Here is a 15,423-nt window from a genome sequence, read left to right on the forward strand (position 1 = left end):
AGTCAATCATTGGTAGGAAAGAAGTAACTGTTTTACCAGAAAACTCACCCACAACAACAGTTTGCATAAACCCTAGCCATCCTGGACGAGGTTGTCCAAATAATTTACTACAGCTCCACAAAACATCAAACATATTATTTTGAATAGGTTCATAAACCAAACTTTCAAATTTGAGTTTATTCGTGGTTGTAGAATTCGGGGACTGAATGAAGTGCAGTGGTATCTTCGCTTTTCTTGAAATTTCATTTGCAAGTTGGCGATTTTTCAGTCGTTTAATTTGTTCTGTTAGCAAATATGATGCATTACCATATTCTCCAGATGTGCACATTATAATACCCATTCCATGAAAAGTGTTATGACCATCCAAGGTGACTATGTTGTGGTCAACATTATCAGCAACCCATTGGGGAAAGCAGCCTAATGGTATCACATCTACATTCCTTTCCTCCATAACTGAAGACTGTAAGAATCTTTGTACCTCATCATACGATACACTAAATCCTAGCCTATACAGTTCATCAATATGTAAACGAGATCCAAAATCTCTGTGAATCTGTACACCAATGCCAAGAGGAATCGGGCATATGAAAGAACGAGGCCGGCAAGCTTGCATTATAGCCTGGCCTATCGCAGCTTTCTTTAAATCACTTCCAGTCTTAGTTATAAGGGTATCCATAAATGTCTGTAAGACAGGTGGTAAGATTTTATTGTTTTCTTCAAGGGATGCAATATCTGATGCACTAGGATACAAATCCATACTACTACATAACAAATTAATTTCACTTTGAATCAATTTTGCAGCTGATTCGATTATTCGAAATTTTTCTTGATTAGGATCTGCCAGTCTTGTCTGTTGGTGGTAATCCAAAATTATGTCTGAAACAGTTCTCCCAAAGGTTACAATATTCGGTTTCCCATCTTTAAATGAAATTGTGATTTCATTCCCAAACCACTCTTTCAACTTTTTCTGGAGGTGACGAGGATTGTAAGGCTCGTTTCCTTCTGGCAAGAAACCCTGCATCTTTTTCGCTAGTTCTTGAACTGTATTGAATCTTCACTATTTTCTTGTAACCATTCACATAATCTTACAAAAGCTTCCTGCTTTACAGTGTCATGAGGACGTCCCATTGATGTAGAAACTTCTTTACTCTCTTCATGTCTGTATCTAATTGCAATGGAATCTCCTTTCCTAAAATTAATACTGCATACTTGGTGATACTTTGCTTCTGCAGCAGGTAAGTCAATAACAGACAGTAATCTGGCATGAACATTTGCTGCCCACAAATCACTTCTAGTATTGCATATCTGAACAATAGTCTCTTGAAACTGAAAAGTACGCACAGGTATAACTGCAGATTTTTTTCGATACTCACTATCTGTTATTAAACTTCCACAAAATAAACAATTGTCTTTGAAACTGAATGACTGTACACTTCCACGCAACAGTCTTGAGCTGGTCGAAGCAGTCGGTTCTTGTACTGTCTTCTTTTTTGCATCACTTTTAATTTTTAGTGGGTTGATATATACACGTCTACATTCACTATGTACTTTCACAATACCAGTAGGCATAGGATTCAAGAGTTTATGTACTTCATCTTCTCGCTGTATGCTAGCATTTATAATGCCCGCGAGACCTTTAGCAGTAAGTTTCACACATGCAGCACCATCACCAAGAATGTCGGAGCACAAGAAACAGTTTTCGTCATTCATTTTGGAGATATTATAACTTAGAATTTTTCAGATGCAGATGCCATCCACCTGAAAACAAAGAACGAAATAAAAAAAATCTGCATGCTCTTTACACAAGTTATGATAAATACAGACCTAGACAATAATGCAAATAACTTTTTTTTGCACAGTGATATTCATGTATATTTTCAGCACAGAATAAGCGAGCATGTAAAGATTATTTTAAGACCAAAAACGTTTTTGTGGGAATTAGTTCCACCTTTGTTTTTTATTTCTACTCCACTATATTTACATGTTCGAAACACAGATAACCGACCTTGTGGTGAACTGAGGACAGAGTCCAATACCTGAAAACGTGCACAAAATTCAAGGAATATTGCACACACCACCAAACCGAAAACAAACACTTTTCAATCGAAAATCAACAAAAAACCTGGAGCAAACCATAGAACAACCTACAGCCAGGTAAGTATGCTGCGCAGTGTTTCGCTTTTCTATTTCACTTGGAGCTCGGACCACCTCACCAACGTGTTTTGAGGTTATGTACTTCTACCTCCGAAACAGCTCTTTCCCCAGACACAACACTCCCGTGCCAGTTCATCACACAACATGACAGTACACACCAACAATGCAAATACAATTTCTTCCTACAATTGCCCGTTTCTACTCGCACCTTGTTTCCTTTGTTTCTGTATCCACGGCGACGGTCGACCGCCGCGTGCATTTGGTTACCCCGTTTGCCGCGTGGCGGCACTTGGGTCGCAGCGTCCGCCTCGGCAAAAAGGCGGGCACCACGACAGAGTCGAGAGGGGAATTTTTTCCATTAGCAACATACTTAGGGTTTCACGAAATATCGAGTGCCGTGTCCCACGAGGCGATTTTCGGACGATTCCCGGCTTCAGGCTGCACGAACGTACACTATTTTCACAATTAGTGGTGGTCCGCACATTTTTCCTATATAGTCCGGATTTTCAAAGTTTCAACCGTGCTCAGGTTTCCCTTCAAAAGCATTTTGTTATTAAGGGGAATATTTTCGCACTGCTTTTGAATGAAATTACTGCACCTTGCGCAATGAATTATAATTTTTCTGAAATAGTGTTTTCAGCAAGCCGCCGACGCCTGCTACATCTAGTTCCTGAGCCGGCCACAAGGAGTGCTCTAGTTTTAAGTCTAGATCCTAAGGTTCCTAGATCCTCTTATAGAGTGCTGCGTGCCACCGAGTTGCGGCCTATTGGGTGGGAAGGGGGGAGTTTGGAATGGACTCCCTCCCGTTGAAGCCAAACCAGGGCGGGAGTGACCTCGGTCTGAGGCCATCGGCCGAGGCCAGTACGACTTTGGTCCGAGTCCCTCGGCCGAGGCCGGTACTGGCCACGATCTTACAACTGGCAGCCGGCCACTCCAACAGAGACAGTACGGTGGACCACACCGACAGCGACCAGAGCCGATGCAAGTCGGGTCTGGGGAGGCGGGTGCTGCTTTGGTCCAGGGGGGGGGTGTCGTGTCTAAGCTTTCCTCCTCAGCGCCGGCCAGGCTGACCACCCAGTCCGTTTGTATCAAGGTTAGCGAGACCAAACATCTGCAAGGCATTGATGCCTGCCATTCTCGCTCTGCCGACCACTACTTGTGCTGCAACGACTCCGACTGTCACCACTACTACCACCACCGCCTTCATCACGTCGCTGATCATTTCACCTGCACCTATTCTTCCGCTACTGCCAACCGACTCACCGCCGGCATCCGATCTTCCTGCTGCGTCTGCTCCTCCTATGGACACTGACTTCATCATACCGATGAAGACCATCAGCGCCCACCCCGATCTGCACTCCTATGACGATGCCGTTCCGACCAGCAACCGCTACGACATTCTCCTGAGTATGCCCGACACTGACACCGACGACGTTGCTGGGGCTGTTCCCTCTGACTATCCCCTGACTGCCAAACCTCGCCGCAAGAAGCACGCCAAGCAGCTCCGACCTGACACAAAACCTTCGCCTGTGCCCTTCACTACTCTCCCAGGCCCCTCTTCTACAACCCCCAGCTCGTGCACCTCCCCGCCAGACGACGTCGCAGTCTCGTGCCTCATCCTCGGTGGCGCCACGCCGGCCTCCCTCCTTCACTCCTCGAACACCTCGCATGCCTCCTCACGCCCACAGCCGGCTCCTTTGCCACCGCCAAACACTTCCAATCTCTCCTCTCCGGTCCTCTCTCTGTCACCTCCGTAAATGACCGTACCTCATTTTACACCAGCAACCTACATGATCACCAGCTCCTTTTCCAAGAACTCCAACGTCTGGGATACAAGTCGTACACCCATCTCCGCCCCGACAAGCGTGCCGACCGGGTTATCAAGAAACTTCCTCTCCCCACAACTGCTGACAAGGTCACCCAGTTCCTCCTAGACTTACACCTGCCTGTGGCATTAGTGGTGGCGATATTCTACAACCCGTCCGTTCCTGGTCACGACTTCTGGTCTTGGTGAGGCAGCCCCCTTCCTCAAACTGAAGACCTTGGGCACAACATAATTATCTTAACTTTCACCTAGAAGTCTCGATTTAAAGATTCTTGTGTGATCCGAGGTAACTGAGTTAGTAGATTTTTAATTCACTTAAAGTATTATTATTTATCATAAATTAACTTTTGATTTCGTTTGTGCCCAACATAACTATATAGATAACTTATATTTTATGTGATTTCATATGAGTTATGGGTAAGCAACCTAGTTTCTCAGTGTAAATCACCTTATGTGTGTCAAACTATTAATATTGTAGACTTGCCAACCTTTACGATTTCTTCGTAAAATGTACGAAAATCACGTCCGTTTTACGATTGTACGAGGATGTCTGCATTTTTTACGAATTTTAAGTACGATACGTTTATTAAAACATGTATTTACCTCCGCCTTAAATGTTTTATTGTATGGTTTGTAAAAGCTGTTGCCATGTATTGTTGCTGTAGAAACGAGTGCGGTAATTGAGTTATATTATTGGTCGAAGGCCAGCGAACCACGTAATTTGTTGTTCGATTGTATATCTTTTCTTATTGGCCGCCTGAGTTACATTGATGCGCTTACAACCAATCACGAACCAGTTTAAATAGCATTTTTAGTTTGGCAAAATGGTGTGCATTAGCGTATGTTGTGATTCTTCAGTTTAAGTTGAGCCAATTTTGATTTTGTTTATTACAGGTTAGGAAACAAATTTATTGCATGTTTTTAATAAAAACGTGTTATGTGCACAATTAACAGAAGTGGAATAGAGTGAAGAAGAAAATGCCGCCGAAACGTGATACGCATTATTCTCAGGCATTTCGCTATACATTTTCCGTGTATTCTTAAATCAAGCAAGGGAAAACAGTTCACATTTTTTCAGTGTATAGATGCGACATCAACATGGGGCACGGCGGAATATATGACATCAATCTCCACGTGAACTGTTCAAAACATCTCGCAAATGTTAAAAGTGTCGCAGTCAGTTCAAAGGTTAGTGATTATTTCGCTAAAAATAACAGCACAGACAATGCTGTAATACGTGCAGAATGTATGTTTACAAACTTTTTGGTTGAACATAATATTCCTTTAAATGTTTTGGATCACGCCGGCCCGTATTCAGAAAACTGTTTTTAAATTCTGAAGTAGCAAAAAAATTTGGTTGCGCAAGAACAAAGTCGACGGCTATCGTGAAAGAAATGGCAACAGATGCAACTATAAAATTGTTTGTAATTTACAAACTGTGGCATTTTCAGTTGCGACCGACAGCAGCAATGACTCTGAATCCAAACTATATCCACTAGTAGTAACATTTTGTGATGCAAGTTTGAAAATTATATTGTCAAGGTTGCTTTCATTACCAGTACTCCAGGGAGATTCTACTGGAAGTTAACTGACAGCAGTGTATATTGTAACAAAGGTACACTCTGTTGATTTTTAGGGTACCACAAGGAATGAAGTTTTTCTTTGATGTGATACTAAGCAAAATTGTTTCCATAATGGCAAATTATGAGAATGATTGTTGGTCTGCAATGATGTTAATGTATGTTAAAACGATTACATAATTTTGATTACTAGAAAAAATGTGATATCATGAAAGTTTATTAATTTTTCAATTGCCGCGAGCAGTTCACACGTGTTATATTATTTTTTATGTATTTTACTAATTGAGGGTTTCAAAAGTTGGCAAGTCTGATATTGGAAATGGGTAACTTTGGGTATAAGCCGCAATTGAAAACCACTTATAGCAGTGGAAATATTTATGAATAATATAGTAATGTTAAAGTGTGGCGCCTGTATAAACATAATAATAATAGTTGTCCTATTACCTATAGTAACTATAATTCATTCGTGAAGTAACAGTTCAATATACGCATATGTGTTACATATAGCTTACCAAATTCTATGATTTCAGTTAAAATTCCAATCAAAATTTACTACTGACAAGGTCACCCATAAAAAAAAATTGTTCAAGTTTATTATAGTAGTGGTCAACAAGGAAACAAAAGTTGCCAACAGAATGCTAAGTACATAGTTACTCCTAATTATTGCATGTAGCTTACTACTACTCTATTAGCATTGATTTTCCATATACGCAAGCATTATTAAAGTTTCATTTTTACTATGCACATTGCTTTTATTGGTATATTTTATTTTAAATATTGTTGGTCTCCCAAAAAATTATTTCATAAGTTCTGCTAATATATGTAAGATAAATATGCGATATTAAGCAATTCAAGTTTTAGTTAGAGGATATAATACTAAGATAGTATTGACATTAAAGTATTTTTTGTAAAGTATTTAGTGAGAACTAGATTTAAATTACAAGTATAACATAAACATATGTAACATATATGACACTTTGCTACATGCACCTACTTTCTCATTGATATATATTTATGGGGTTCATGTTGATTAATTAAAGACAACTGAATCAGTTTCTGGGTATATTTTGTTAGTTAGGAAACAAAAATTTTAACATCATTAGAAACCTTACCATCTAAACTGCGAACTACAATTTTTGCATCTTCTGCATATGCAATTTGTATTACAGTTGCTGAAAATATTACTGTAAATTATAGATGGGCCAAACCAAATACTAAAATAACATCAAATCATTATTATTTTAAAGATTTTATATTCTAGCAAAAATATTTGAAGAAAAATATTATAGAAAGTAAGGTGAATTAAAAAATCAGAACCGACAACCTCCAAACTTTATAAGGTCCAACATTTTCTCAATACTTACCATGTTACCATTCCCCAAGACATTTTACTTTTAACATTAAATTGTATATATAAAATTACAAGTATTTATTCTGTAAACTTGGTTAGTAAATCAAACATTTTAAGGGTTAAGTAGTTCAACACTATAGTTTTATTATTTCTTATAGATTATTTTCTATTTTATTTTGAACTCTGGAGACTTAGATTCGGTTTTGAGAGGCATGCTCTAAGTACTGTTTGGGATTCAAGAAAAATGGGATTTGCCCCATCATTTATGTAAACAATGAAAATTATTGGGGCATGTGGTCAGACCAAAACTTACATAAATTTCATTAATACAGTTGTACCCACTCTCTGTAATCTGTTCCTGAAATGATACATTAATATGTAATTTTCTGGTTCTCTTATTTCAGGAGTTGCTAATTTATTTATGGGTATGATATCATTCACTATTTGGAAAAGTTGAGAAATACTCTCACACTAGGCTTGTTATATTCTATTGCAGCCTGTCATAAATGAAATGTAAATTCAGCAGAAGCTGTTTCCGTTCTCTTTCTTTCGAAAAACCCTTACGATAATTTATTTTATCTTTTTAACTCGGTGAGATGGTTATTAATGATGTATAGATTTCAATATTCAAAAATTTATAACCTGACATATTGGAGAAGACAATTAGCAGTGTCTCTTTTTTGTGTGTGTTTTTTTTTATATTTTTAACAATTAGCAATTTGTTTTATACCTGAAAAAACTTCTCGGTGTATTATTAAAATGTGAGCAGCAGGTTAATAATTGAGCATACGTTTTAAGTATCTTACTACAGTTACCACCCATACACAATAATTTCATAATGCTTTGATTAGTTTTAAGTATCTTACTACAGTTACCACCCATACACAATAATTTCGTAATGCTTTGATTGGTTTTAAGTTATGTTGTGAGAAAGTAATAATTTCAGAGGTTGGTACTTAACAGATTTAATTTTGAAGTTTTAGGTAGAAAAAAGAGCGATAAATTTAAGATTTGGTTTCGATTTTTTTATGTTGCATCCATCAAAAAAGTTTTATTCAATCACAGTTGTGAATGCCTATACTTACTCATATGCAAATGTTTTTATACTAAACCACAATCTTTTGAGATAATTTTAATGTAGTAATTTAACTCCATATCATTATGCATATAAATTTAGCACTAGAATAAACATGAATTTTTTTTTCAAAACCTATGTACATTTGACAAATTATGTAATTAAAAGGTGATGACTATAGTTTTTGCACATCCTAGAGTTTAAATTTTCAGTTTAACCTTAAGTATATACATTAAGCAAATGTTTACTGTTTGATTTGATCCCTATGTTTTATTTCTGTTAAAAGATAATATTGGTAAGTGTAAATAAATAACATAATTTCAAGTAAAATTCATTCAAAACAAGTGTTTTTGGTTTGATAAATGTTTCAATCAGTATTACCTTTTATTAATTTAATAATTTGCAACAAAATGGTGCCTATTATTTGTGAGTTTGTTAAATTGTACCCAAAACCACTTTCAAAAAATAAAATATTTTTATAATATTAATAAAATGCAGATGATTTTTATATGGAATGTTAATAAATACAATCCAGCGGTTGCTTAACATACATTTTGTTTTAATATTCAATTATGTAAACACGGTCTCCCACCACTAAGCAATGTTTCCAATGATTCCGCAATACGTGTTTGCAACAAATTGCTCTTGCCCATTTCGGCAGCACATTTCTCCAGCGCTTCTGCACATCGCAGATCAGCTGCCAGTTGCCTGTCTTGTATGTTGCTGATTTGTTCAGTTGCGGCCGTGTGTTCACGCAGACCGGTGTTGTTTGTGCGCGCGCTCCGTGTTTATGCTCGTAATAATCGTTCTATAGTTGTGTATGTAAATGTGTTATCAATATTGAGTCGTCTTTCCTAGATCAACCCGAATTCCCGGGGTTTGGATTATCTTTCAGTGATGCTTCAGCTACCGATTTAATTTCTGCTGACCACATGAACATGATAAGATCTCCGACCAAAAATCGGTCTTCGTTTACTTCTGGATGTCTGGATCAGCATCCACCCTCAGCAGTCCTGAAGCCATATAATACAAAGCTTGAAGCTATGAGCATGGAAGAACTATTCAAATTGATAAAGTCCGTGTGTGTTAAAGTAGATGAGCTGAGTAGTGAAAATCAAGTGCTAAAAACACTTCTTCTTGACGCACGAAATGAAACCCATGAAATTAAGCAAGAACGGATTCATCTTAGGCAAAGTCTAAACGTAAAAAATAATCAGGGTATTTCATACAATCAGGTACTATCGAATCCTGCTAGTAACAAGGCTACCGATGCGTTCGTGTCCATTGCTGGTTCCAGTGACGTCACACCTGCAGATGACCTACTTTCTACTCAGCGTTACTCGCGCGCTGTCAAGAGCTCAGTCCGCATGACGCAGCATGCTGACAATGACAACTTGACACTGGTGCAACGTCTGCCCAGTAAAAGAATTACTGCAACCAACGAATTGAAACGTGAACCTGAAAAGAAAAAATCTCAAATGAAAGTGGGCATCAGGAACACAACATCTTTGAAAACTATTTCAAAACCACCTTACTTAAAAACAAAGGCTCTTTTTGTTACCAGGTTTGATCCTCAAGTACAGGAAAAAGAAATCATTGACTACATGTCAAATGAATTAAATTTATCGCAAATCAAGGTGACTAAACTGAGAACCAAATATAATTCTTATGCATCATTCCATGTTTCAGTACTTGAAAATGATTTCAACAGGATAAACAACATTGTTTTTTGGCCTAGTGGCTGTATGATAAGCCCCTTTTACGGCAAACTACACCAGGAACAGATTCTAAATAACGAAACAATTAACGATGAGCCGAACGTTCAGCCACGGCCCACTCCTAGCCGTGCATCAACCAATGTATGTGCGTCAGCATCCCTGGTGTCCAGAGGAGCACTTTAATCTCACGTCCTAACGTCAAACATTAAGGAGTTTGATATCTACTATCAGAATGTCAGAGGATTAAGGACTAAGTCTGTTGAGTTCTATGATAATATTGTTAGCTCACATTTCGATATTATTTGCCTAACTGAGACTTGGCTTAATGCAAATAGCATTACATCACACTATTTCACAGACCAATACCATGTCTTCAGAAATGACAGAAATGCTGAACAAACCAATAAATCAAGAGGCGGTGGTGTTTTATCTGCTGTTAAGAAGTCAAAATTTATTTCTGTTCAACTGTACGTTGTTTTTGACTTTCCTGGTGTTGAAGCAGTTTGGTTTAAAATAAAATCATCTTCTAGCAAATCTTTAATTATTGGAAATATCTATTTACTTCCAGATTTAATGGCAGAGTTTGTCCGCATATATTTTGAATTTTTAGAAGATAAACTCTCCTCATTTCACGATGACATTTTGATACTCTGTGATTTCAATGTACCGGGTATAGATTGGAATAATCTTAATCTTAACCCTTTCCATCAGGCGACTATGAACATCAACACTAAGGTGCGCCATTTACTTAACTTTATATCTGTACATAGTCTAAAACAGTGCAACAATATTCAAACTCATATAAATCTTTTAGACTTGTGTTTAACCAATCTACAGCTGTGTTCAGTGACAAAGGCTTATGATGTTCTTATCAAAGAAGATATTTATCATCCTGCATTAAACATCAACATCAAGATTGAGTCCTTCAAAAACCGTTCTAACATTAAATCAACGTTTAGAAACTATAAAAAAGGTGATTTTCTCGGTCTTTTCAATTCCATCAAAAATCATGACTGGTCAGATTTTTATAATTCTATGGATGTAAATGAACTTGTTGACCAACTAACCAATTGCGTAGTTGAAAATATGAATATCTTTATTCCAATGACAAACAAAAAATCATCTAAATTTCCAATTTGGTTTACCAGTGAGTTAATTCAAGCATTAAAGCCAAAGAAGCATTTCCATAAGCTTTATAAAAGAAACAACAACACTTATTACTATTCACTTTTCTCTTATTATCGTAAATTAGTAAAATATTAAATAAAAAGAGACAAAATTCAATGAACTCGAAATACCAATAATTATATTAAAACTAACCCTAAAAAATTTTGGCGATATGTCAAACTAATGAAAGATGGCTTTTATGAACAGCATTCTCTAAAAATTAATGGAACTATTACAAATGATCCCGCTGAACTAGCCAATGGATACGCTAAATATTTTTCCAATGTCTACGAACCTTCTACATGTATCCAACAACCTGTGACAAACAATATACATTTAGTATCTATTCCTGATGGCATACCTAATTTCATTATAAAAGGCTGCTCTGAATTATTAGTCCCTCTTTTGCTGCATATTGTTAATTTTAGTTTACAATCCTCTGTTTTCCCGGAGAAATGGAAATCTGCTAAGGTGATACCTATCCACAAAAAAGGCTCCAAACAGAATGTTAACAATTATAGGCCTATTTCTCTACTGAATGGTTTTTCTAAAATATTTGAAAAAATAATTTTTAGATTTTTAAATTTCCAGCTTAAGAACACTTTATCGAGCAGTCAGCATGGTTTTAGGAAAGGTTTTATCGACCACCACTAACTTGCTTACTTTTTTAAATCCTATACACAGAGAGGTTACCAACAGAGGGCAAGTGGATGCCTGTTACTTTGATTTAGCCAAGGCCTTTGACACTGTGAACCATTCTATACTTCTTAAAAAATTATTTAACTTTAGTTTAACTCAAAATTTTACAAACTGGTTTTCTAATTACTTAACTAATAGAAGTTTTTATGTTACAATTAATAACCACAATTCTTCCCTGTTTAGTATCTCTTCTGGTGTCCCTCAAGGAGGCACATTATCGCCTCTTCTTTTTAATTTATATATAAACGACCTGCCTCAAATTCTCAACCATTCTACAGGAGTACTTTTTGCCGATGATCTAAAAATATTTAGGAATATAATAACACAGAATGACTGTATTTTATTACAAAATGACATTTTCCAAGTAAACAATTGGTGTAAATTTAATCTGGTTACACTTAATAAACACAAAACATTTGTTATATCAACCACTTAATTTTGATTATATTTTAGAAAACTCTGTAATCACGAAATGTTCAACAATTAAGGATCTTGGTGTTAGTTTAGATTCAAAATTATTTTTCCATAATCATGTTAACTATTTATACATGTCTTCCCGCAAAACCCTTGCTATGATCAAATTTATTACTTTTTATGCTACCAATTCAGACTCAATTCTCTCCCTGTATTTTGCCTTAATAAGGTCCAAATTAGAATATTGTTCAGTAAAGCCTGCCCCACACGACACCCATTTCCTTAGCATTTTTCATGTAATTTTTATGCTAGCGCGCCTGCTCCCGTGTGGGTAACATTTCAGCACCCTTCCAAGGGGTCTGGCTCTGGGTATAAAAGTTTTCATAACCGAAGTCTTAGCCAAAACCGTAATAGAACGTGTTCTATTTTTCTGCTATACCCATGAGCTGGAGCCGTCAAGATGGCGGACCCACGTGTTGCAATATAACCCCGTATATAGTCTGTATTGTCAACATTAAGGGACGTAACAAATGTAATGGTATGCCAAATGAAACTTTATAATAGTAAAACTACTATGGAATATATTTGTTAAGCTGAAATTGCCACAGAAAGAAGTAATCGGAAATTTTAAAATACGTTATGAAAATATGTTGCATTGTATATTACCCATTATCTCCTATCACATTCGTAGAAGTTGCGGTAGCGTAGTGGCGAAGGGCACGATGGCAGCGGTAGAAGGAAGATTTTGAATGTGGTTCGAATCCTCATCAGTCCAATTTTTTTTTAGTTTTTTTTAAATAACAGATAATTAAATTGTACATTCTGTGCTTTCTGCAAATATAAATTATTAGAATTAATTTATGATATAATATTATTAACTACATTTAGGTGTCTCAGTCCATTGATTTTATTCATAGTACTACGTACCTAGATTTATTTTTACTTTCAAAAAAGTAAAGTAAAATCACATGTTCACAAATAATTTAAACCAAAAGTTAATTTTATAATTAAAACGCCAACGTTTATTAATAAACTAGTGTCCATAAATTAATAATGAATAAACTGATACTTCATAGCGACACACCTGCGAGGGTAAAAAAAAAACATGCAAAATGTTTTTCTTCACCTAAGATTTAAATTTATTACGCGGTATGTGCGTGTTTATTTGTCTCACTGGGTTACAATAAATATTAGTTACAATTCCTCTAATTATGTAGTTAAATATATAAGTAATCAATTAATCTTATATTATAACATATATGAATCATTTTTTTACTATTACAATGAAATTAGCTTGATTAACTGTATAATTAAATTAATATTAGAATTTAAACCGTACATAAACTACATTTAGTAAACCCAATGTCCCTTGTATGATTTAAATTTATATATTTTTATATTTTTAAATTAACCTACAACTTAAAAATATATTTGTAATTCCAAAATTGCTCTTAATTTGTTTTTAAATACTAAACCAATTTTGTTATTTATTTGCAAATGAAAAATATAAGATAAAATATCAAATAATATTTCCGCAAGTTACATAATTTTTAACACAAACAGGTGTAACTTTCACTTTTTTTCAGAATTTTGATAAGTTGACTACGACAGGTTTATCCTCCCCTGATATGTTTGCTTTGGTCGGCAACTGCGTTGGCTGGTTTTCTGTTAGCATTCTAGGTATCGTGTGTATGGAGTTAAGAAATCTTTCTGCGGTTCTGCTATACAAATTTTTATGAAAATTTTTATACCCATGGGTATAGCAGAAAATGGGCATCGTGTGGGGTGGGCTTAATCTGGAATGACATCAAGTCGGCCGATGCAAATAAACTAGAAAGTATACAAACAAAATAAATTAATTTAATAAACTTAAAAAACCTTCCTTCACCTGCATTAACTCCTCTTGGTGCACGTAGAGTCTATTTAGATTCTCTGTTTGTTGAAAATTGTTTTAACGCTAAAATTAACTGTACTTATCTCCTTGAAACCACTGGGTTAAAAATACCACAATTTAATTCTCGTTTACACCAAACATATTGTACTCTACATAACTTTAATGACATAATATACCGATTAGTTAGGAATCACAATAATAATCAATTATCTAAACTTAAAAATTTATCCTCTTAACTTGTTCTCTACTCACATGTTATATTTTGTATTATCCATTTTTTTATATATTTTGTGTATAGTTTAATAATTATGTAATTAACATTTCACTAAGTCATGTTATCTTGTCCTTTTGTATATCATTTCTGTTTTCATGTTTTGTGTTTATCCTGTGCTGTCTCTATTTATTGTGATAATGTTTGTTTTTACTTGTTTTGTGTCGTGCCCACCTCTAAAGTCCCAAGACTGTCGGTGGGCATGTAACAAATTTAAATAAATAAATAAAAAGTTTTCATTAGCATACCTCTTTTCTGAAACCAGTAAAAATGTGAATTATCTTCTACAAAATGCTCCATTCAATAACATATATTATACTAGACACCTGCGAGTACTCGAAATTCGAGTTTCGAGTCAAGTTTTTTTAGTAATACTCGAACTCGAGCTCGTGGCTTTTCAACAACTCAAAATTCGAGCGAGCTTTTCCTGCACTGTACCTTTAGAAAAAAAAAGACACATATCGGAATAAAAGTCTTACAACACTATTATCCTTTACTTTATAATGTAACATGATCTACCGTATACATTAACACCTTTTTTTTACGTACCCAGGATTTACGAATTTCCGTGATTAATTTTTTTTACTTCTGTAATTTTCCGCATAGCATTAATGTATCACTTTCCCGCATTTTACGGTAACAGAGCTGCATTTAATAACATACGTTTCAACGAAACAAAAGTTTAAAGTTAATAGTGTGATGTTTATTTATTATAATGCTTCATTTGGCATTTTAAAATACCTAGTCTTTTATTTTCGTTAGCCACGTGTCACGGTAAACAATGCAGCCATGAACCAAAATGTTTGTGACTTGAATGTGAAAATTAAGTTCAGTTTAATATATCTCCCCTTAAAACGTTAAAGTAACTTGCATGAAATGAGTTGCAAATATTGTTTTTACATAAAATAGTCAAATAAGTTCTAAAGCAACATAACCAAGTTTCCGTAAAAGTGTGCCGTCTTTGTGCATGTTCGGAGATGCTCGGTTTACATCAATAGAAAACTTTGGAAAGGCAGTTGGCGGTTGTGAATTTGCAAATATTGAAATGGAAACGTTTGTAAATTTTTAGGCAAATCAGCATCCTAAACATTTGAATTTTATTTTTTTATTATTGATACTCTGAAAATACTATTCGATAAACATGTTTATTATTTTATCATCTTGTGATGCTGAACTCAGTATAGGCCAACCAAGTTACGTTTCTGTTGACAAGTTCGATACATTGATATATCGACCACGTGACTAGGAGTAACAAACTTCAATGTTCCAACTTGT

At 35.5% G+C, this 15,423-nt stretch overlaps 1 protein-coding gene across 1 annotated transcript; it reads left to right on the forward strand.

Annotated features, from left to right (window-relative positions):
* The first annotated feature begins 3,278 nt into the window (after nucleotides 1–3,278).
* Nucleotides 3,279–3,911, forward strand: LOC134536543 (mucin-2-like). Its single transcript, XM_063376277.1, has one exon. It carries the CDS (start codon nucleotides 3,279–3,281, stop codon nucleotides 3,909–3,911), a length of 633 nt encoding a protein of 210 aa, XP_063232347.1.
* The last annotated feature ends 11,512 nt before the right edge of the window (nucleotides 3,912–15,423 follow it).

Source organism: Bacillus rossius, chromosome 11 (genome assembly GCF_032445375.1).
Source record: "Bacillus rossius redtenbacheri isolate Brsri chromosome 11, Brsri_v3, whole genome shotgun sequence".
Lineage (NCBI taxonomy): Eukaryota > Metazoa > Arthropoda > Insecta > Phasmatodea > Bacillidae > Bacillus > Bacillus rossius.

What these genes read in the sequence shown, in the direction of transcription:
- LOC134536543 (XM_063376277.1), top strand. Translation starts at nt 3,279, where the DNA reads ATGCCTGCCATTCTCGCTCTGCCGACCACTACTTGTGCTGCAACGACT.